Genomic DNA, 24,516 nt, shown 5'->3' with positions numbered 1-24,516 from the left:
GGGGCAGTAGAGTGTGTAAGGGGGCAGTAGAGTGTGTAATGGGCAGTAGAGTGTGTAATGGGCAGTAGAGTGTGTAAGGTGCAGTAGAGTGTGTAAGGGGGCAGTAGAGTGTGTAAGGGGGCAGTAGAGTGTGTAATGGGCAGTAGAGTCTGTAAGGGGGCAGTAGAGTGTATAAGGGGGCAGTAGAGTGAGTAATGGGCAGTAGAGTGTGTAAGGGGCAGTAGAGTGTGTAAGGGGGCAGTAGAGTGTGTAATGGGCAGTAGAGTCTGTAAGGGGGCAGTAGAGTGTGTAAGGGGGCAGTAGAGTGTGTAAGGTGCAGTAGAGTGTGTAATGGGCAGTAGAGTGTATAAGGGGGCAGTAGAGTGTGTAAGGGGGCAGTAGAGTGTGTAATGGGCAGTAGAGTGTGTAAGGGGGCAGTAGAGTGTGTAAGGGACAGTAGAGTGTGTAAGGGGGCAGTAGAGTGTGTAAGGGGGCAGTAGAGCGTGTAAGGGGGCAGTAGAGTGTGTAAGGGGCAGTAGAGTGTGTAAGGGGGCAGTAGAGTGTGTAAGGGGCAGTAGAGTGTGTAAGGGGGCAGTAGAGCGTGTAAGGGGGCAGTAGAGCGTGTAAGGGGCAGTAGAGTGTGTAATGGGCAGTAGAGTGTGTAAGGGGGCAGTAGAGTGTGTAAGGGGGCAGTAGAGTGTGTAAGGGGCAGTAGAGTGTGTAAGGGGCAGTAGAGTGTGTAATGGGCAGTAGAGTGTGTAAGGGGCAGTAGAGTGTGTAAGGGGCAGTAGAGTGTGTAAGGGGGCACTAGAGTGTGTAAGGGGGCAGTAGAGTGTGTAAGGGGCAGTAGAGTGTGTAAGGGGCAGTAGAGTGTGTAATGGGCAGTAGAGTGTATAAGGGGGCAGTAGAGTGTGTAAGGGGGCAGTAGAGTGTGTAAGGGGGCAGTAGAGTGTGTAAGGGGCAGTAGAGTGTGTAAGGGGCAGTAGAGTGTGTAATGGGCAGTAGAGTGTATAAGGGGGCAGTAGAGTGTGTAAGGGGGCAGTAGAGTCTGTAAGGGGGCAGTAGAGTCTGTAAGGGGGCAGTAGAGTGTGTAAGGGGGCAGTAGAGTGTGTAAGGGGGCAGTAGAGTCTGTAAGGGGGCAGTAGAGTGTGTAAGGGGGCAGTAGAGTGTGTAAGGGGGCAGTAGAGTCTCGGAGGTTGATCACATGTTTTTCATGCAGGACTGACCTGGAGAGAGAATTAGCAGCAGGTGAGTGAGTGGGTGAGTGAGAGAGAGGGGGGAGGTGAGTGAGTTAGTCAGTGAGTGGGTGAGAGGGTGAGTGAGGCGGCAGGATAATGGGGCAGTACAGTCTGTACTGGGGCAGTTGGAGGTTGATCAGGTGGTTTTCATGGAGAACTGATCTGAAGAGAGAAACAGAGAAACATCAACAGGTGTGTGTATGTGTGTGTCCTAACCCTATAGACCAGATCCAGATCTGTGAGCACAGCGCAGGTCAAAGCACCAATCATAGCACCAGTGCAGTAGGAGGAGGACAGCTTTGTAGGATGGACAGGAAGTGCATCACACAGGAAGTGTGTCAGATAGGAGGCGCATCACACAGGAAGTGTGTCAGATAGGAAGTGCAACAGCCAGGAAGTGTGTCAGACAGGAAGTGCAACAGACAGGAAGTGTAACAGCCAGGAAGAGAGTCAGACAGGAAATGCAACAGCCAGGAAGTGTGTCAGACAGGAAAAAGCATCAGACAGGAAGTGGGTCACACTCAAATATCAGCCCAGCTGCACCTTACTGCACCAAACATCCTTTCTTAGCTTTATTGTGTTTGGAGTCCTTGCCAAAATCTGCAGGTGGATGAGATGAAGACATGCAAAACCTGTTTTCCACTTGTTTTGTCAACGTTACCAGTGTTTCCCATGCTGAGCAATAATATTTCAATGGTATTGAATTGAAATGGACATGCTAGCGGTACGTTTCCATTTGGAAACAAGCGCTTCCTCTGGGATTTCAGGATATGTTGTCCAAGTTGTAACCCAGGCCTTGTTAAAATGTTGGTTCCATCATGACAACTTGGTTTTATCAAATTTTTAAACTTTTATCGACTCTTTGCGAACAAGCTCTTTTGGCTTCATCTGCGCCAACACAGGACGCGAGACTAGAAATAGGAAGTTGCCTGGTTTCTTACTGACAACCTGCTGTGGCCAACGTCACGCTCTGGATGCACCGAGGCAACTGCAAAGAAATAGTTTGAAATAAAATATGGAAACAAAACAGAACGTTCTTTAAGCCTTGAACGTTTTCATCATTAAATCCTTGACATTTGAACGAGGCCTGGGATGGGAACACGATTCAACGTCATGTGATGCAGTGTCATGTCAGTGTCATGAACAACCACACGGTACCTGCACACAGGAGGGTGGAGTTCTTCCTTCCTGTGTGTGGGGTGGAGTCCGGTTCGTCTTCCACATCACTGCCAGTTGGTTCTGGTGCTGCCCCCCCGGGCTGCTGGCTTTCAGCTCCAACCCGCCACCCTCCCGGTCCCTGCAGGGTGCTGGGGCCCGAGCCCGGTCCCGCGGGCTCTCTGTCCATGGCCTGAGAGGGTGGAGAAGAGCATGGGGTGGTGGGGTGGAGGAGCACCTGGCACGCCGACAGGCTGATTATGTCTGCTGAGGTTTCCCACTCCTGTGGCTGATCCGTGGGTGAAGCAGAACCTGCTTCTGGAGATTCTGGAAGTTCTGCTGATCGTTTGGGTTCGGCCGATCCCGGACTTCCTGCTGGTTCTGCTGGACCTAGGGTTCCTGCAGAATCTGAAGGTCCTGATAGTCCTAGAGGTCCTGATGGTCCTGATGGTCCTGGAGGTTCTGATGGTCCTGGAGGTCCTGATGGTCCTGATGGTCCTGGAAGTTCTGATGGTCCTAGAGGTCCTGATGGTCCTGGAGGTCCTGATGGTTCTGATGGTCCTGGAGGTCCTGATGGTCCTGGAGGTCCTGATGGTTCTGATGGTCCTGGAGGTCCTGGAGTTTCTGATGGTCCTGGAGTCTGGTCCTGCTGGTTCTGCACAGCAGATGAAGCCTGCTCCTCCTGCCCTGAGTCAGTGCTGGAGTCTACAGCCAGAACTCTCTCCAACCGAGCAGGATGCTCTGAGAACACACACGTACTATGTAGTTTACTATATACATTTTACTACGTAGGGAGTAGTGTACTATATACATTTTACTAGGTAGGGAACAGTGTACTGTATATATTTTACTAGGTAGGGAGTAGTGTACTGTAAATATTTTACTAGGTAGGGAGAAGTGTACTGTAAATATTTTACCAGGTGAGGGAGACGGCCAAGAAGGTACTCGGTGTATCATGCGGGAAGAGGAAGGAAGACAAGGACTCTTGGTGGTGGAATGAGGAAGTACAGGAGAGCATAGAGCAGAAGAGGTTGATGAAGAAGAAATGGGAAAGTTAGAGAGATGAAGAAAGTAGACACGAGTACAAGCTGATGTGGCGCAAGACGAAGAGAGAAGTGGCAAACGAAAAGGACGAGTTGTATGAGAGGTTGGACAGTAAGGAAGGAGTAAAGGACTTGTACCGATTGGCAAGACAAAGGGCCCAAGCTGGGAAGGATGTACAGCAGGTTAAGGGTGATGAAGGATAATGATGGGAATGTGCTGACGAGTGAGGAGAGTGTGTTGAGAAGGTGGGAGGAGTACTTTGAGGAGCTGATGAATGAAGAAAATGAGAGGGAGAGAAGAGTGGATGATGTGGGGATAGTGGATCAAGAAGTGCAGCAAATGAGCAAGGATGAGGTGAGAACAGCATTAAAGAAGATGAAGAGTGGAAAGACAGTTGGCCCAGATGTCATACCTGGGGAAGCATGGAAATGTTTAGGTGAGATGGCAGTGGTGTTCCTAACCAGACTGTTTAACAACATCCTGGAAAGGGAGAGGATGCCAGAGGAGTGGAGAAGAAGTTTACTGGTACCATCTTCAAGGATAAGGGAGACGTACAGAGCTGTAGTAACTACATTGGAATAAAGTTGATCAGCCACAGCATGAAGCTATGGGAAAGGCTAGTGGAGGCTAGGTTAAGAGGAGCGGTGGGGATCAGCGAGCAGCAGTATGGTTTCATGCCAGGAAAAAGTACTAGAGATGCAATGTTTGCTTTAAGAATGCCGATGGAAAAGTACATGGAAGGCCGGAGGGAGTTCCACTGCGTCTTTGTGGATTTAGAGAAAGCGTATGATAGGGTGCCGAGAAAGGAAGTGTGGTATTGCATGAGGAAGTCGGGGGTGGCAGAGAAGTACATAAGAGTGGTACAGGATATGTATGAGGGCAGTCAGTCAGTAGTAAGGTGTGCGGTAGGTGTGAAGAAGGCATCAAAGTGGAGGTGGGACTGCATCAAGGATCAGCTCTGAGCCCTTTCTTGTTGCAGTGGTGATGGACAGGTTAACAGATGAATTCAGGCAGGAGTCTCTGTGGACTATGATGTTCACGGATGACATTGTGATCTGTAACAAGAGTAGGGAGCAGGTGGAGGAGAGCCTGGAGAAGTGGAGGCAGCATTAGAGAGAAGAGGAATGAAAGTCAGCAGGAGTAAGACACAATACATGTGCCTGAATGGGAGGGAGGGCGGAGAAAAGCTGAGAATGCAAGGAGTGGAGGTGGAGAAGGCAGATGTGTTCAAGTACTTGGGGTCGACCATCCAAAGCAGTGGAGAGTGCGGGAGAGAGGTGAAGAAGAGAGTACAGGCAGGGTGGAGTGGGTGGAGAAGAGAGTACAGGCAGGGTGGAGCGGGTGGAGAAGACAGTACAGGCAGGGTGGAGCAAGTCGAGAAGAGTGTTCAGAGTGATCTGTGACAGAAGGGTTCCAGCCAGAGTGAAGGGGAAGGTGTACAGGACGGTAGTGAGAGCAGCCATGTTGTTCGGTTTAGAGGCGGTGGCACCGACTAAAAGGCAGGTGGATGAAGTGGAGGTGGCAGAGTTGAGGATGTGGAGGTTTTCAGTGGGAGGGACAAGGACAGGATTAAGAATGAGGACATTAGAGGGACAGCTCAGGTTGAACAGTTTGGTGGAACAGTTAGAGAGGCCAGATTGAGATGGTTTGGACACGTGTGGAGGAGAGATGAGAGTTACATTGGGAGGAGGAGGCTGAGGGTGGAGCTGCCAGGCAAGAGGAAAAGAGGAAGCCAAAGAGAAGCTTGATGGAGGTGCTGAGGGAGGACATGCAGGTGGTGTCAGGGAGGAAGATGCGCAGAACACAAGGTGTTGGAGGCAGATGATCCACTGTGGCCACCCTTAACGGGAGCAGCACAAAGAAGAAGAACGCAGTGTAGTGTACTGTATATATTTTTTTCTGGGTAGGGAGTAGTGTACTGTATATATTTTACTAGGTAGGCAGCAGAGGTAGGCAGTAGTGTACTGTATATATTTTGCTAGGTAGTAGTAGTAATACCTTGTTGGCTGCAGTCCTGCCTGGGGCCCCCAGGAGCCAGGCCCTCGGTCCTGAAGCAGGGCCTGGTTTTCCTCAGTGCCAAGCCCTTCCTGATGTCCGCCAGCAGGTTGTCAATGATGCAGCCTTCGTCCTGCAGCGCCACGCTCTTCCTCACTGAAGCAGAGGAAGCAGATCTCAGGTCAGAGTTCACCTCCTGCAGGAGGCACCTGGAGGGTGGGGGTGGGGGTGGACTCACTTCTCCTTGCGTTCTCTCCTTTCGGTCGCTTCTTCTCCTCCTCCTCTTGCTGTTTGCGTCTCCTCTCGGCCTTCACCGCCTGCTCCCTGCGGCTCTGGTTGTCCTGAAGAGGAGCAGTCATCCATCATGCATCCAACCATCTGATTGGCTGCTGAGTGTGGTTATACAACATCTGATTGGCTGCTGACCTTGATGGCTTGGAGGAACAGCGCCCTGAAGGTCTTGACGGTGCTGAGGAGCTCCTGCAGCGACAGGTTGGAGGACTCCTCACACAGATAAGCTGCCAGCTCCAGCTTCCTCTCCTCGATGGCGGACAGCAGCTGGTCCAGCCTCCTGCAGGACGCCAGGCTGTCCTGGAAACACATCCACAGGAGGGGGATGAGGGGTCAGACATGGCAACCCGCAGACACACACCAGCTCCGTGCAGACCCGTCGGCTGAGCACCACCCTTCTAAACACCGCACATGAGTAACACCGTTTGATATCAACACAGGTCCTTGCCTTGAGAGCAGACAGGTGGTGCTCCTTCAGGTCCTCAGCTGAAGACGCCTCCACCTTCTTCTCAGAATCACTGAGACGTTTGGTGAGTGACGCCGCCTCCGCCCGGACGGACTCCAGGTTTATTCTGAAACAGGATCAGACGTCGGGTCATTTCCAGGCTGAGCAGATGGTTCCATCGCACAAGATGAACAAGATGAAGAGGATGAAGAGCATGAAGAGGATGAAGACGATGAAGAGGATGAAGAGGATGAAGTGCATGAAGAAGATGAAGAGGATGAAGAGGATGAAGAGGATGAAGAAGATGAAGAGGATGAAAAAGATGAAGAGGATGAAGAGGATGAAGAAGATGAAGAGGATGAACAAGATGAAGAAGATGAAGAGGATGAAAAAGATGAAGAGGATGAAGAGGATGAAGAGGATGAAAAAGATGAAGAAGATGAAGAGGATGAAGAGGAAGAAGAGGATGAAGAGCATGAATAATGACATGCTACTGTACCCAGCCGCCTGGTCACAGAGCTGCAGATCTTCTGGAAGCTTCAGCAGGTCTGGCTGGTTCTGTTCTGCCTCCTACAACAACACTACAGTCAGTAGGTGGAGAAGTGCTACAGTACTGATTGGTACTAGTACTACAGTAGTACAACTACAGTATGAGAGTACATTTACCTCTAGGATGTGGTGCAGCAGGGTGATGCGGGACTTGTTGGCTTTGGTCTCCGTCAGCTTCAGCAGGGTGCTGATCCTAAAACCATCTGCATTCCCTGTGTGACTGCCCTAAGGGGTGAATGAGTGAATGGATGGATGGATGAGTGAACGAACGAATGAATGAATGAATGAATGAATGAATGAATGGATGAATGGATGAATGAATGAATGAATGAATGAATGAATGAATGGATGAATGAATGAATGAATGAATGAATGAATTAATTAATGAACGAATGGGCAAGTGAATGAATGGATGAGTGAATGACTGGATGAATGGAGAATGAATGAATGAATGGATGGATGGATGAATGGAGGGTTCTTACATAGTTGAGGAAGTTCCCCACATCCAGGATGAGCTTACAGAAGCTGGGCAGCCTGGTGCTTTCTTTCAGACCTGAAGTTTAACATGGAAACAACTTTAAAATCACCACAACCACCAGAATTATATCCTGATTATATATATATATATATATATATATATATATATATATATATATATATATATATATATATATATATACATACATACTAATTATATCCTGATTATATATACATACTAATTATATCCTGATTATATACTAATTATATCCCGATTATATATATATATATTTATATACACTAATTATACCCTGATTAAATATCAGGGGTGGGCAAACTACGGCCCGCGGGCCACATCCGGCCCGTTGGTCTTTTTAATCCGGCCCGCCAAAGACCGGTACAGAATTTATAATTATGACTGCATTCATTTGACTTTGACCTGTAACACCTGGCGTTTCACCAGGTGACGCATTAGGCGCAGTGACTTGATTTTGCGGAGCCCGAGCTTCTCTCTGTTATTACTCTGCTACTACTCTGAAGCCATCTGCAACAATGAGTGGGGCAAAGAAAAGAAAAGTCCACAGTGAGTGCCGAGTGTTTAATAAGGAATGGACAACTAAATACTTTTTTACCTAAGTCTGGTCAAAGGCTGCATCTTATTTGCCAACAAACGATTGCGGTTTTAACGGAACACAACATCAGCCCTCACTTTTCCACCAAGCGTGCTAATTACGCTAACAACCAATCAACGCAACGCACGGACGGCTACCGCTCAGAGGTTGGACAAACACCTTTATCCGACAAACTGCCATCCAAGAATCAAGCACGAAGGCAAGTTATTTGCTGGCATTCAAATTAGCAAAAGCCAGCAGCCTTTCTCCGGAGGGGAGTTTCTCAAAGAGTGCACGCTAGAGACAGCAGGTATCTTGTGTCCTGAGAGCAAGAACAAATTTGAAAAAATGAGCTTATCACGCAGGACAGCGACTCAAACTAATTGACGAAGACTTAGCTCGCAAGCTAAACAAAAAAACGAAGTCATTTACATGATATTCTTTGGCACTGGACGAAAGTAATGACATAAAGGACACCGCTCAGCTTTTCATTTTTATCAGAGGGATTAATGACAATTTTGAGAAAACGGAGGAGTTTTTGGCAGTGGAATCCCTAAAAGGGAAAACACGGGGAGAGGACTTGTATGACAGTGTGTCGGCGGCCATCAAGAGGCACAAGCTGCCTTGGAGTACGCTCGCCAATGTTACCACAGATGGATCGCCAAATCTGACGGGAAAAAACGTCGGACTGCTCAAAAGAATCCAGGGGAGGGTGAAAGAGGACAACCCTGAGCAAGAGGTAATTTTCCTCCACTGCATAACTCACCAGGAAGCACTGTGTGAATCCCTATCGCAGCTTGACCACGTGGTGAAGCCAGTTGTAAAACCCGTTAACTTTATTGGAGCGAGGGGACTTCACCATCGTCAGTTTATTAAGTTTCTTGAAGAAACTGATGCTGATCACAGGGACTTGCTTTACCATTCTAATGTCCGCTGGTTAAGTTTGGGGAAAGTATGTCAACGAGTGTGGGGGCTCAAACAGGAGATGATCTCCTTTTTGGAGCTACTTGAGAACGCCGACAAGTTTCCTGAGCTGAGTGACACAGATTGGATTTTTGATTTAGCTTTTGCTGTGGACGTACTGACACATGAATGAGCTGAAGGTGAAGCTACAAGCTACTATGGGGATGGTAGCTCAGGAGGTAGAGCTGGTGGTCTAGTGATCCAAAGGTTGCTGGTTCAATCCCAGGCTCCTCCTGCTAGCATGCTGTAGTGTCCTTGAGCAAGACACTTAACCCCTAATTGCTCCTGATGGCTGCGTCCGTCGGTCTTTGAACAATTGTAAGTCGCTTTGGATAAAAGCGTCTGATCAATGACTAAATGTAATGTACAAGGGAAAGAGCAGTTTGTGCATGAAATGCATACAAACATCAGAGCCTTCAAAACCAAGCTGGCTTTACTCTCAAAGCAAATGCCAAACAAGTCATCTGCTCATTTTCCCAAACTGGCCACGTTGAAAGAGACCAGCAGCATGTGAAGAAATACAGGAAGTCACTGGATGACCTGCAGGAAGAATTCTGCCGTCGGTTCTCTGATTTTGGAAAAATTGACAAGTCACTTCAGCCGGTGTCATGTCCCTTCTCACAAGACCCTGAAACTGGAACTGATTGATCTCAAACGTGACGGCGTCTTGAAGGAGAAGTTCAGCTCTCTGAAGCTGGATGAGTTTTATGCTTCATTAAGCACAGCCACATTTCAAACATCCTGTTGTTTGGCTCGACGGATGTGTGTGAACAGACTTTTGGTGCGATGAACACCAACAAAGCACCAAACAGATCCCAGCTGAGTGATGAACACCGCACATCTGTTCTGAGAACTAACACCAGACTCCGCTGCACTGGCAAAAATGGGTGATCAACAACACTGTTCCACTACAAGGTCAATGTATTAACACTGTTCCACTACAAGGTCAGTGTATTAACACTGTTCCACTACAAGGTCAGTGTATTAACACTGTTCCACTACAAGGTCAATGTATTAACACTGTTCCACTACAAGGTCAATGTATTAACACTGTTCCACTACAAGGTCAATGTATTAACACTGTTCCACTACAAGGTCAATGTATTAACACTGTTCCACTACAAGGTCAGTGTATTAACACTGTTCCACTACAAGGTCAGTGTATTAACACTGTTCCACTACAAGGTCAATGTATTAACACTGTTCCACTACAAGGTCAGTGTATTAACACTGTTCCACTACAAGGTCAGTGTATTAACACTGTTCCACTACAAGGTCAGTGTATTAACACTGTGATGCTTTTCTTTTCTTTATGTTTGATATGCATCTTGTGCTGGACCTGGCCCGTCTGTCAAATCTTAAAAGTCAATGTGGCCCCTGAGCCCAAAAGTTTGCCCACCCCTGTTATATATACATACTAATTATATCCTGATTATATACTAATTATATCCTGATCATACACTAATATATCCCGATTTTACACTAATTATATCCTGATTATACACTAATTATATCCTGATTATATAGTAATTATATCCTAAATATACACTAATATATCCTGATTATACACTAATTATACCCTGATTATATAGTAATTATATCCTGATTATACATATATATATATATATATATATATATATATACTAATTATATCCTGATTATACATATATATATATATATACACACTAATTATATCCTGATTATATACGAATTATTTCCTGATTATACATATATATATATATATATATATATATATATATACACTAATTATATCCTGATTATATACTAATTATATCCTGATTATACATATATATATATATATATATATATATATATATATATATATATATATATATAAAAATCATGTGGTCATTGTAGTATAGTATATGTTTGTCTACTACAAACATATATATGTTTGTAGTAGACATGTATGTATTTAGCATGTAGTGTTTATAGTACCCCTGTTATATATACATACTAATTATATCCTGATAATATACTAATTATATCCTGATTAAATACTAATTATAGCCTGATTACATATATATATATACTAATTACATCCTGATTATATACAAATTATATCCTGATTATACACAAATTATATCCTGGTTATATACTAATTATATCCTGATTATATATATATACATATATATACTAATTATATCCTGATTATATATATCTATCTATATATATATATATATATATATATAATCATGTGGTCATTGTAGTATAGTATATGTTTGTATTAGACATGTATGTGGTATTAGCATGTAGTAGACATGTATGCATTTAGCATGTAGTGTTTGTAGTAGACATGTATGCATTTAGCATGTAGTGTTTGTAGTAGACATGTATGTATTTAGCATGTAGTGTTTGTAGTAGACATGTATGTATTTAGCATGTAGTAGACATGTATGCATTTAGCATGTAGTGTTTGTAGTAGACATGTATGTATTTGGCATGTAGTGTTTGTAGTAGACATGTATGTATTTAGCATGTAGTGTTTGTAGTAGACATGTATGTATTTGGCATGTAGTGTTTGTAATAGACATGTATGTATTTGGCATGTAGTGTTTGTAGTAGACATGTATGTATTTAGCATGTAGTGTTTGTAGTAGACATGTATGTATTTAGCATGTAGTAGACATGTATGTATTTAGCATGTAGTAAGCATGTAGTAGACATGTATGTATTAAGCATGTAGTAGACATGTATGCATTAAGCATGTGGTGTTTGTAGTAGACATGTATGTATTTAGCATGTAGTAGACATGTATGCATTTAGCATGTAGTGTTTGTAGTAGACATGTATGTATTTAGCATGTAGTGTTTGTAGTAGACATGTATGTATTTAGCATGTAGTGTTTGTAGTAGACATGTATGTATTTAACATGTAGTAGACATGTATGTATTTAGCATGTAGTAGACATGTATGCATTAAGCATGTGGTGTTTGTAGTAGACATGTATGTATTTAGCATGTAGTAGACACGTATGCATTTAGCATGTAGTGTTTGTAGTAGACATGTATGTATTTAGCATGTAGTGTTTGTAGTAGACATGTATGTATTTGGCATGTAGTGTTTGTAGTAGAAATGTATGTATTTGGCATGTAGTGTTTGTAGTAGACATGTATGTATTTAGCATGTAGTGTTTGTAGTAGACATGTATGTATTTAGCATGTAGTAGACATGTATGTATTTAGCATGTAGTAAGCATGTAGTAGACATGTATGTATTTAGCATGTAGTAGACATGTATGCATTAAGCATGTGGTGTTTGTAGTAGACATGTATGTATTTAGCATGTAGTAGACATGTATGCATTTAGCATGTAGTGTTTGTAGTAGACATGTATGTATTTAGCATGTAGTAGACATGTAGTAGACATGTATGCATTAAGCATGTAGTGTTTGTAGTACACATGTATGTATTTGGCATGTAGGATGGGGGACTGACTCTGGCAGGCTCTGTTGACCAGCTCAGCTTTTGGTTGCATCATCTCCCATAAACAGCTGCTCTCCTCACACAGCAACATGCACTGTATCCTCAGAGAGTACCTGTACACATACACAGTACTGTACTGCACTGTACTGTACCATACTGCACTGCACTGCACTGTACCATTCTGTACTGCACTGTACCATACTGCTCTGTACTGTACCATACAGTACTGCACTGTACTGTACCATACTGCACTGTACCGTACTGCACTGTACCATACTGCACTGTACCATACTGCACTGCTGTACTGTACCATACTGTACTGTACCATACTGCACTGCTGTACTGTACTGCACTGTACCATACTGCACTGTACTGCACTGTGCTGTACTGTACTGTACCATACTGTACTGCACTGTACCATACTGCACTGCACTGTACCATACTGCACTGTACCGTACTGTACCATACTGCACTGCTGTACTGTACTGCACCGTACTGTACTGCACTGTACCATACTGTACTGTACCATACTGCACTGCTGTACTGTACTGCACCGTACTGCACTGTACCGTACTGTACCATACTGCACTGCTGTACTGTACTGCACTTCACTGTACCATACTGTACTGTACCATACTGCACTGCTGTACTGTACTGCACTGCGCTGTACCATACTGTACTGTACTGCACTGTACCGTACTGCACTGCTGTACTGTACTGCACCATACTGTACTGCACTGTACCATACTGCACTGTACCATACTGCTCTGTACTGTACCATACAGTACTGCACCATACTGCACTGTACCATACTGCACTGTACTGCACCATACTGTACTGTACCATACTGTACTGCACTGTACTGCACTGTACCATACTGTACTGTACCATACTGCTCTGTACTGTACCATACAGTACTGCACTTTACTGTACCATACTGCACTGTACCATACTGCACTGTATTGCACTGTACCATACTGTACCGTACTGCACCATACTGTACTGCACCATACTGTACTGTACCATACTGCACTGCACCATACTGTACTGTACCATACTGTACTGCTGTACTGTACTGCACTGTACCATACTGCACTGTACTGTACTGTACTGCACTGTACTGCACTGTACTGTGCTATACTGCACTGTACTGGTACTACTGGTACGGACGTACCAGTAGTACCAGTAGTAGCAGAGGACGTACCAGTAGTACCAGAGGATATACCAGTAGTACCAGAGTACGTACCAGTAGTAGCAGAGGACGTACCAGTAGTAGCAGTAGTAGCAGTAGTACTAGAGGACGTACCAGTATTAGCAGTAGTAGCAGTAGTACCAGAGGACGTACCAGTAGTAGCTGTAGTACTAGTAGTAGCAGTAGTAGCAGTAGTAACAGAGGACATACAAGTAGTAGCAGTAGTACCAGAGGACATACCAGTAGTAGCAGTCGTAGCAGTAGTAGCCGTAGTACCAGAGGACGTACCAGTAGTAGCAGTCGTAGCAGTAGTAGCAGTAATAGCAGTAGTACCAGAGGACGTACCAGTAGTAGCAGTCGTAGCAGTAGTAGCAGTAGTACCAGAAGACATACCAGTAGTAGCAGTCGTAGCAGTAGTAGCAGTAGCAGTAGTAGCAGTAGTACCAGAAGACGTAGAGGTAGTAGCAGTTGTAGCAGTAGTACCAGAAGACGTACCAGTAGTAGCAGTCATAGCAGTAGTAGCAGTAGTACTAGAGGACGTACCAGTATTAGCAGTAGTAGCAGTAGTACCAGAGGACGTACCAGTAGTAGCTGTACTACTAGTAGTAGCAGTAGTAGCAGTAGTAGCAGTCGTACCAGAGGACATACCAGTAGTAGCAGTAGTACCAGAGGACCCACCAGTAGTAGCAGTAGTACCAGAAGACGTAGAGGTAGTAGCAGTTGTAGCAGTAGTACCAGAAGACGTACCAGTAGTAGCAGTCATAGCAGTAGTAGCAGTAGTACTAGAGGACGTACCAGTATTAGCAGTAGTAGCAGTAGTACCAGAGGACGTACCAGTAGTAGCTGTACTACTAGTAGTAGCAGTAGTAGCAGTAGTAGCAGTAGTACCAGAGGACGTACCAGTAGTAGCTGTACTACTAGTAGTAGCAGTAGTAGCAGTAGTAACAGTCGTACCAGAGGACATACCAGTAGTAGCAGTAGTACCAGAGGACCCACCAGTAGTAGCAGTCGTAGCAGTAGTAGCAGTAGTAGCAGTAGTACCAGAGGACCCACCAGTAGTAGCAGTCGTAGCAGTAGTAGCAGTAGTAGCAGTAGTACCAGAGGACGTACCAGTAGTAGCAGTCGTAGCAGTAGTAGCAGTAGTACCAGTAGTACCAGAGGACGTACCAGTAATAGCAGTCGTAGCAGTAGTAGCAGTAGTACCAGAAGACATAGAAGTCGTAGCAGTAGTACCAGAAGACGTACCAGTAGTAGCAGTAGTAGCAGTAGTAGCAGTAGTACCAGAGGACGTACCAGTAGTAGCAGTCGTAGCAGTAGTAGCAGTAGTACCAGTAGTACCAGAGGACGTACCAGTAATAGCAGTCGTAGCAGTAGTAGCAGTAGTACCAGAAGACATAGAAGTCGTAGCAGTAGTACCAGAAGACGTACCAGTAGTAGCAGTCGTAGCAGTAGTAGCAGTAGTACCAGAGGACGTACCAGTAGTAGCAATCGTAGCAGTAGTACCAGAAGACGTAGAAGTAGTAGCAGTAGTAGCAGTAGTACTGGTAGTATTAGAGGACGTAGAAGCAGGAGCAGTAGTAGCAGTAGTACCAGAGGACGTACCAGGGAAGCTCCAGCAGCAGCAGGTAGAAGCGGTCCACTCCAGCCAGTTTCTCTGTTTCTCCCTGGTACGACCTGAGGTTCTCCACCTGGTGGAGACGGAGCAGCACCACCTTTATTCTGCCTCCATCTGCTATAAGGTACATCCAGTCTGGAGCCTCCATTAAAGGGTATTTCTCTACCTTTTACATTTATTTATCTACCTTTAATATTTATTTATCTACCTTTAATATTTTATTTATCTACCTTTTACATTTATTTATCTACCTTTAATATTTATTTATCTACCTTTAATATTTTATTTATCTACCTTTTACATTTATTTATCTACCTTTAATATTTATTTATCTACCTTTAATATTTTATTTCTCTACCTTTTACATTTATTTATCTACCTTTAATATTTATTTATCTACCTTTAATATTTTATTTATCTACCTTTTACATTTATTTATCTACCTTTAATATTTATTTATCTACCTTTAATATTTTATTTATCTACCTTTAATATTTATTTATCTACCTTTAATATTTATTTATCTACCTTTAATATTTTATTTATCTACCTTTAATATTTATTTATCTACCTTTAATATTTTATTTATCTACCTTTTACATTTATTTATCTACCTTTAATATTTATTTATCTACCTTTAATATTTTATTTATCTACCTTTTACATTTATTTATCTACCTTTAATATTTATTTATCTACCTTTAATATTTTATTTATCTACCTTTTACATTTATTTATCTACCTTTAATATTTATTTATCTACCTTTAATATTTTATTTATCTACCTTTAACATTTATTTATCTACCTTTACATTTTATTTATCTACCTTTTACATTTATTTCTCTACCTTTTACATGTATTTATCTACCTTTTACATTTATTTATCTACCTTTACATTTTATTTATCTACCTTTTACATTTATTTATCTACCTTTTACATTTATTTATCTACCTTTTACATTTTATTTATCTACCTTTTACATTTATTTATCTACCTTTTACATTTTATTTCTCTACCTTTTACATTTTATTTATCTACCTTTTACATTTTATTTATCTACCTTTTACATTTATTTATCTACCTTTTACATTTTATTTATCTACCTTTTACATTTATTTATCTACCTTTTACATTTTATTTCTCTACCTTTTACATTTTATTTATCTACCTTTTACATTTATTTATCTACCTTTTACATTTTATTTATCTACCTTTTACATTTATTTATCTACCTTTTACATTTTATTTATCTACCTTTTACATTTATTTATCTACCTTTTACATTTATTTATCTACCTTTAATATTTATTTATCTACCTTTAATATTTTATTTATCTACCTTTTACATTTATTTATCTACCTTTTACATTTTATTTATCTACCTTTTACATTTATTTATCTACCTTTTACATTTATTTATCTACCTTTAATATTTATTTATCTACCTTTAATATTTTATTTATCTACCTTTAACATTTATTTATCTACCTTTACATTTTATTTATCTACCTTTTACATTTATTTCTCTACCTTTTACATTTATTTATCTACCTTTTACATTTATTTATCTACCTTTTACATTTATTTATCTACCTTTTACATTTATTTCTCTACCTTTAACATTTATTTCTCTATCTTTAACATTTCATTAATTTCCTAATGTTCTTCACATCCAGTCTTAATAAAACAGCGCTGTGATGGTCTGATGGTGTGATGTGTGGAGGTGTGATTGTGTGGAGGTGTGACGGTGTGATGATGTGGAAGCGTGGAGGTGTGATGGTGTGATGGTGTGATGTGTGATGTGTGGAGGTGTGGAGGTGTGATGGTGTGATGGTGTGGAGGTGTGATGGTGTGGAGGTCATGACTCCACCCTCTCACCTCATGTTTCTCCGGCAGCAGCTTCAGCAGCTGCTTCAGGACGTCTACGTCCAACCTGGACCTGTCTCCATCCTTGATCAACACCACAAAGTCCTGATGGGAGCTGCAGAAGAAGAAGAAGGAGGAGGAGGAGGAGGAGGAGGAGGAGGAGGAGGAGGAGGAGGTCAAAGAAACACACTACATGCTGGTTACTAAGGAACTCTTCCTGGTGTGTGTGTGTGTGTGTGTGTGTCAGCACCATCTGAACTGCTTCAGGAAGATGTTGAGGTTCAGATTTTTCTTTGGATCAATGAAGGAAATCTGTGTTGAAGAGGAAGATAAAACACTTTATTAATAATAATAATAATAATAATAATAATAATAACAATAATAATAATAATAATAACAACAATAATAATAATAATAATAATAATAATAATAACAATAATAATAATAACAACAACAACAATAATAATAATAATAATAATAACAATAATAATAATAACAACAATAATTATAATAACAATAATAATAACAATAATAATAATAAGAAGATTAATAATATTATTAATAAGAATAAGAATATTATTATTATTATTATTATTATTATTATTATTATATTATTATTATTATTAATAATAATAATAATAACAATAATAATAATAACAACAACAACAATAATAATAATAATAATAATAACAATAATAATAATAACAACAATAATTATAATAACAATAATAATAACAATAATAATAAGAAGAAGATTAATAATATTATTAATAAGAATAAGAATATTATTATTATTATTATTATTATTATTATTATTATTATTATTATATTATTAATAATAATAATAATAATAATATTAGTAATAATATTACGAATAATAATATTAATAACAATAATAATACTAATAATATGAGTACGAATAATAATAATAATATTAGTAATAAGAATATTATTAAGAAGAAGAAGAAGAAGAAGAAGAAGAAGAAGATTATTAATAATAATAATGTTCCTCCACTCCGGACATCTCTGCTTAGAAAGGAAGCGAGGAGCCCTTATGAGGAGCTCCTGGACCGGGGGGTGGTGGAGGTGGAGGTGGAGTAAGGAAGCGGCTGTGAGGAGAGGCTCCTTGGTGCTGGGTGTGGTTCTGACCTCTTTGGGTTCCTGTTTGGCTGCTGCTCCACTTCCTGTGGGGGCGTGGTCCAGCAGGGGCAGAGAGAACAGCTTCTCTATGGTGACGTAGTCGGGCTCCACCGGATCCACGGAGGCCGACGTCCACATGGAGCGACTGGCTACGTCCACGGAGAAGAAGAGGAGATGAGGAGTCTTCATCAGGGGGAGAATCATCATCATCATCGTTCCACACGTCTCAACCCATGACCACGCCTCATTTTTTTACCATATTTGGTATTAGATATGTTAGATATGACATTTGAGTGAAGCGTGGTTGGAGAACCTCCATCAAAGTATCTACATGACAACCTTGAATCACTGACCTGACACCACCCTGGACGGGAGCTTCTGCCAGTTGAGCTTCTTCATGCGGAGGGTGGGGCAGTGTCCGGGCCTCACCGGGGCGGCGGAGAAGGCTCTGCCAAGTCCAGGAACCGCCTGGGCCACAATCACACCTCCTCCCGGGGGCGGAGGTGGAGGAGGAACTCCTAGACCGGGGAGTGGGGGGGGTGGAGGTGGAAACCCTTGACCAGGAAGTGGGGGAGGTGGGGGAGGAACTCCTAGACCAGGAAGTGGGGGAGGTGGAGGTGGAACTCCTGGACCGGGTGGTGGGGGCAGTGGACGTGGCGGTGGAACTCCTTGGCCAGGAAGTGGGGGAGGTGGGGGTGGAACTCCTGGACCGGGGGGTGGGGGAGGTGGAGGAGGAGGAACTCCTGGACCAGGGAGACGAGGAGGTGCAGCTCCTAGACCAGGGAGAGGGGGAGGTGGAGGTGGAGGAGGAGGAGGAGGTGCAGCTCCTAGACCAGGGGGAGGGGGAGGTGGAGGTGGAGGAGGAGGTGCAGCTCCTAGACCAGGGAGAGGGGGAGGTGGAGGTGGAGGAGGAGGAGGAGGAGGAGGTGCAGCTCCTAGACCAGGGGGAGGGGGAGGTGGAGGTGGAGGAGGAGGAGGAGGTGCAGCTCCTAGACCAGGGAGAGGGGGGTGGGGGCGGGGCAGGAGGTGCTGACTCCCTCGAGGATGTGGCGTCTGATTGGTCAGTCTGCACCTCCCTGTCCCTAGTCTGGAACCTGTGATTGGTGGCGGAGGACAGGAGCGCCTTGGAGGGGAGGAGCTTCTCCAGCACTTGTTCAGCAGAGTGCATGTGAGCTGGAGCGTGCACACACACACACACACACACACACACACACACACACACACACACACACACACACACACACACATAATAAACACACACACATAATAAACACACACACCATCTCTACCATAAGGTGGATAATGTGACACAACCTTATATAAAATGGACAAATAAAGATAAGGAATCACAAGTTTCCATGAACTTTGATGTAATGATGGTGACAGTTGATGAGGTCATATTTTAGGTTCAGGTGATCGTGTGATGTGTGTAACACAGCCAATCCGGTTGTTTTGGGGGCGGGGCTCACCATCCTGGGCCAATAAGGACGCTCGGTCCGTCAGACTCTCCAGAGCCTCCCAGACGTCAACTCTGTCTGGAGCCACGAGCAGCAGAGCCTGGAGGATGGAGAGGAGCTGGGTGGAGGAGGGGCTGCTGCTCACCTGCACCAACACACAGTGTTAATACACTAATACAAGATCACTACACGGAGAGACAGGGTGACGGAGGGGTGACGGAGGAGTGATGGAGGAGTGACAGGATGATGGAGGAATGATGGAAGAAGGACAGACAGGATGATGAAGGGGTGATGGAGGAGGGACAGACAAGATGATGGAGGAAGGACAGACAGGATGATGGAGGGATGATGGAGGGGGGGCAGACAGGATGATGGAGGGAAGATGGAGGGGGGACAGACAGGATGTTGGAGGGATGATGGAGGGGGGACAGACAGGATGATGGAGGGATGATGGAGGGGGGACAGACAGGATGATGGAGGGGGGACAGACAGGATGATGGAGGGATGGGTACCTTGGTGAAGAGGGAGGTGAAGACCTGCTGGTGGCTGTTCATGTCGATGCCTCCGTACACCTTCATCATCTCCTCGTCATCCTCAGTCATGGAGTCTTCAAACGCCTCGCACTGAATGTTCAGATCCACATCGCCCGTCTCCCTGGCAGACAGACAGACAGACAGACAGACAGACAGACAGACAGACAGACCGACAGGTCAGTGTCTGTCCAGATGTTTCCAGGAGGATCTCTGCACTAAACTAGTGTTTGTACCTGAGTTTTGGCAGCAGGTCAAGCAGCTGGAGTCCTGGACATCAAACATAATAACATGGAATAATAACTAAGTATGTACAGTATGTAATAACACAGTAGGACAACTGATATTTCACTGTTTAATAACATAATAACTTAAAAGAGACACATGATATTTCTTGTTGAACCTATGAACTCCTTGCGCAGCTTGTCCCGCGTCCTCAGGTCGTCCACGCCCAGCACCAGCACGTTGACCACGCCCATCAGCGTCACCATGTAGTGCACGTTGTCCGTGCACTGCAGCTCATTCAGGATCACACTGAAGCGGTAGTGCTGCTTCTTCACCACCTGCAGAGAGAGGGAGGGAGGGAGGGAGGGAACACAGATGAGATACAGATGCAGAGCTTAACATGAAGCCTGAAGGATCAAAAGGAACATCTGGAGTTTCTGTGACATCACAAGTTACATTATGGTTGTGATTATTAAACATGATGACATTGTTGTGATGGTGTTGGTGGAGTCTGGCTCAGAACCTTCCCTCTGCAGTACTCTACATGGACACCAACCTTGTGTTGGTGCTGTAAGAGACATCCATGGTCCATGGTAGCGGTCAACTCCTACATCCCATAATAATACATGTGATGACATGATAAAGTCTAGAGTTCACTGGAACGACGAACCTCAAATGATACCAATGAATGTGTTGTTTAGTTTGTTTTGTTTTTTACTTTTATAGGTATTTATTTATATATTTATTTTGTGTTGTTTGTTATGTTTTAAATTTTAATATGTATTTATCTATTTTATTTATTTATTTTATGTTGTTTGTTTTCTTTTTAATTGTATATGTATTTATTTTATTTATTTATATATTTTGTGTTGTTTGATTTGTTTTAAATTCTTATATGTATTTATTTATTTATTTAGTGTTTGTTTTGAATTTTTATATGTATTTATATATTTAATTAATTTATTTTGTGTTATTTCTTATGTTTTTATTTTTATATGTTTATATTTATTTTAATTATTGATATATTTTCAAATTGCCAGATGAATCAATATATTCTCACCATGTAGCCGGCCGCATGTGGCCCCTGGGCCTGCGTTTGAGACCCCTGCTCTACATTCTGTTTATTAGTTTCATAAAGATCAAGGATGCTTGTCTGTATGTGTGTGTGTGTGTGTGTGTGTATGTGTGTATGTGTATGTGTGTGTGTATGTGTATGTGTGTGTGTGTATGTGTTTGTATGTGTGTATGTGTGTGTGTGTTTGTATGTGTGTATGTGTGTGTGTGTGTGTGTGTGTGTGTGTTTGTATGTGTGTATGTGTGTGTGTGTGTGTGTGTGTGTATGTGTGTGTATGTGTGTGTGTATGTGTATGTGTGTGTGTGTGTGTTTGTATGTGTGTATGTGTGTGTGTGTTTGTATGTGTGTATGTGTGTGTGTGTGTGTGTGTTTGTATGTACCTTGTAGTGCTCCAGGGCTTCCACCGCCTGCTCGTGCCCCTGCAGGTGAAACAGAGCTACTGCAGCCAGCAGCTCAAACACCTGCATCTTCACCATGACGTTGGAGGTGTCCAGAGCTACACACACACACACACACACACACACACACACACACACACACACACACACACACACACACACACACACACACACACACCAAAACTGTTGGTTGTGTGTGTGTGTCTCTCAGTGAATGTGGGCGTCGTCATTCGAACCCTGAGTGTGAATTGTTGTGACTACATGTCTACGTCACCAAACAGACCAATATGGCCGCTACGCCCGGCATGATGACCGGGGCGGTGCCGGAGCCTCACCCTGGCAGAGGGTGCGCATGTAACCCTGGTGGTCCAGGATGAAGTGCAGCCCCGTGTAGGAGTTCATGACGGCGCGCACGCAGGCCACGCAGGTGAGCTGCATGAGGGCGTCGGCCAGGCGGGCCACGCCCCGCCCTGACACGCGCTCCAGAGCCTCCATCAGCAGGTCCAGTCCCCGCAGCTCCAGGAACTGCACCATCCACGCCTGGTCGCTGGCCTCCAAGCGGCGCCGCAGGCCCGTGTAGTTCACCACCGTGGGCACCTAGGGTCAGAGGTCAGAGGTCGTGGCCGGATCCCATGGAGGCTGCTGTGGTTCCTGCGTGGTGCTCTCCAGCACCACCTCAACGCTGCCTTTGCTCAAACATGAAATTCAGCTCGTTGCCACGCCAGCAGCGTGTGGAGGAACCTCAGTCTTTTAAGGGTTTTCAAGGTGGAGGTGTCTTGCAGAGACTGGTGAGTTTGAAGTTGTTCAAGAAAGTACAAAACATGAAAATGACCAAAGAGTGACTCCTATTTGAATCCAATATGGCCGACTTCCTGTTGGGCGTCGGTCACGGCAGCAAAATCATTTTTTTAAGTCTAGTGATGTTACATATCTGGACCAAATTTCGTGAGCTTTCGCGTAAAAAAAGTGAATAGCTTTGAGGTCTTGAAATCTTAAACGGGGCGTGGTCGGCCATCTTGCCACGCCCATGCACGGACCCAGCCAACACCAACCGACGGGGGCGCTGCAGGGTGGGGTTTTTAGGGTGTTTTTCCACTTTGCTGTGGATTAAAAACTCAAGTAGTTCCCGCAGCGTTCTAACTGCATTCACTGTGAACATCCCAGAGACGTCGTCAAGGCAACAGCTATGTTTCGGGACCTTTCAGCGCCAACGTGCGTCAGTGTCGCCGGCGTGAACGAGGCCACAGGAAGTGCTTTTACACCGTTTGCATTTTATACTTGAACCTCATTTGAATTTAATACAAAGTACAATTGGATTTGATTGATGAGCCGTTCAAAACAAAACGACAAATGGATCATTTTTCCCTCGGTTTCAGCTTCAACGACCCATTTCCTTTGCTGCGGCATCACCTGCGAAAACGTCAAATTTCAAATGACTCCGCTCAAAATGCGCCCCCACCCGCGCCCCCCCTGCAGGTGGTGCTGGTGCTACCTGCAGCAGGCGGATGCAGAGCTCGGCGTCGGCGTTCTCCAGGTTGGCCTCCAGCTGAGCTTCGCCGTCTCGACCGGGGCTGCTGGTCACATGCTCCTTCACGGTCCCCCACTTGGCCCTGGCTGCCATGGCGACCGGGAGGCGTGGCGAGCTGGGGGACAGAGAGGGTGAGACGGACGGAGGGAGAGGGTGAGACGGTGAGCGCGGCGCAGACAGGGTGGTGAGGCGGAACGCGGCAGATTATCCCTGCGGGGTTCACGCCCAGAGCCCCGCCCGAGCCGGTGCTGCTGGACACCTGGACTTACTATGGGATGGATAAGATTCTTACTTCTTCTTAAAGACACAAACAGGTCGGCATCGAATCCTTCAAAGATAAAGATACTTAATGTGACTGAAATATGAAAACTGATCCTGAATCAATACAAAGATGTGTAGATTCATATTTAATGAATATTTCTATATATTATTTATTATAATACTACTTAATTAATATTATAAAATATTGGTATATTATAATATTAACTGAATATTTCTGGGTAAACTGACATCTATAGAATGTAATAAAAAGTGTTTTCAGAGACTTTATTTCACTGGTTTGTAGTTCAGACAATAATGGAAACATTACGTGAATTCAAACGATTTGGATAAAAGTGATATTATCATTATTCCTATAGGGGGGATGGTAGCTCAGGAGGTAGAGCTGGTGGTCTAGTCATCTAAAGGTTGCTGGTTGGATCCCAGGCTCCTCCTGCTAGCATGCTGTAGTGTCCTTGAACAAGACACTTAACCCCTAATTGCTCCTGATGGCTGCGTCTGTCAGTGTATGAATAATTGTAAGTGGCTTTGGATAAAAGCGTCTGATCAATGTAATGTAATGTAATTATTATTATGATTGTATTAACATGAATATATTACTATTGCAGTGGTTAGTTAGAGAGTAAGGTCAAACACCATTTCAACCCAAATTCTCAGTTTAAGCTTAATCCCCACTGGGTATTTCAATAACCTGCAAAGGTCAAATTAATACTCGTGCTGCGTTGCATTTCCTTACAAAACTCGGAGTTCTGACCGTTCGCCCAGGAATGAGCCACTGGACGGAGCGTTAACACAGAGTGGGTGGAAACTGACATCTTTCACAGTCGTTTCAGGTTCCTGTTATAAACCCGGGGACATGGACGAACAGTTATTCCGCGGTATAACTCTGAATCCACGTCTCCAGGTTTATTGCTGTTGTTTACGCTCGTCACGGCGAACCAAAAGGAAACCTACGATCCTCCGAGGTGACTTGAACGCTGCGTGTCATTCTGCCTAGTAACCACCCTGAGAGGTGG

The 24,516-nt window shown here is 43.8% G+C and overlaps 1 protein-coding gene across 1 annotated transcript in view; it reads right to left on the bottom strand.

Annotated features, from left to right (window-relative positions):
- Positions 1–1,486: 1,486 nt before the first annotated feature.
- The window catches only part of LOC307247854 (inverted formin-2-like), a 25,650-nt gene continuing 2,620 nt past the window's right edge, over positions 1,487–24,516 (bottom strand). The window contains exons 2-24 of the mRNA XM_080023973.1: positions 23,186–23,336; positions 22,029–22,290; positions 21,676–21,791; positions 20,399–20,558; positions 20,232–20,265; positions 19,978–20,119; positions 19,478–19,610; positions 19,047–19,181; positions 18,362–18,997; positions 18,018–18,157; positions 17,119–17,180; positions 16,881–16,983; positions 14,988–15,073; positions 12,206–12,306; positions 7,179–7,249; positions 6,814–6,921; positions 6,647–6,717; positions 6,151–6,274; positions 5,838–6,002; positions 5,650–5,752; positions 5,415–5,567; positions 2,376–3,113; positions 1,487–1,817 (exon numbers count right to left, since the gene is read on the bottom strand). Of these exons, the coding sequence (XP_079880099.1) occupies positions 1,762–1,817; positions 2,376–3,113; positions 5,415–5,567; positions 5,650–5,752; positions 5,838–6,002; positions 6,151–6,274; positions 6,647–6,717; positions 6,814–6,921; positions 7,179–7,249; positions 12,206–12,306; positions 14,988–15,073; positions 16,881–16,983; positions 17,119–17,180; positions 18,018–18,157; positions 18,362–18,997; positions 19,047–19,181; positions 19,478–19,610; positions 19,978–20,119; positions 20,232–20,265; positions 20,399–20,558; positions 21,676–21,791; positions 22,029–22,290; positions 23,186–23,314 (3,828 nt within the window). The 5' untranslated portion in view covers positions 23,315–23,336 and the 3' untranslated portion in view covers positions 1,487–1,761. The remainder of the gene's footprint in view (positions 1,818–2,375; positions 3,114–5,414; positions 5,568–5,649; positions 5,753–5,837; positions 6,003–6,150; positions 6,275–6,646; positions 6,718–6,813; positions 6,922–7,178; positions 7,250–12,205; positions 12,307–14,987; positions 15,074–16,880; positions 16,984–17,118; positions 17,181–18,017; positions 18,158–18,361; positions 18,998–19,046; positions 19,182–19,477; positions 19,611–19,977; positions 20,120–20,231; positions 20,266–20,398; positions 20,559–21,675; positions 21,792–22,028; positions 22,291–23,185; positions 23,337–24,516) is intronic.

This window comes from Zeus faber (assembly GCF_960531495.2).
Source record: "Zeus faber genome assembly, chromosome: 2".
NCBI classification, from domain to species: Eukaryota; Metazoa; Chordata; class Actinopteri; order Zeiformes; family Zeidae; genus Zeus; species Zeus faber.
This window is presented reverse-complemented; position numbering and strand designations above follow the sequence as displayed.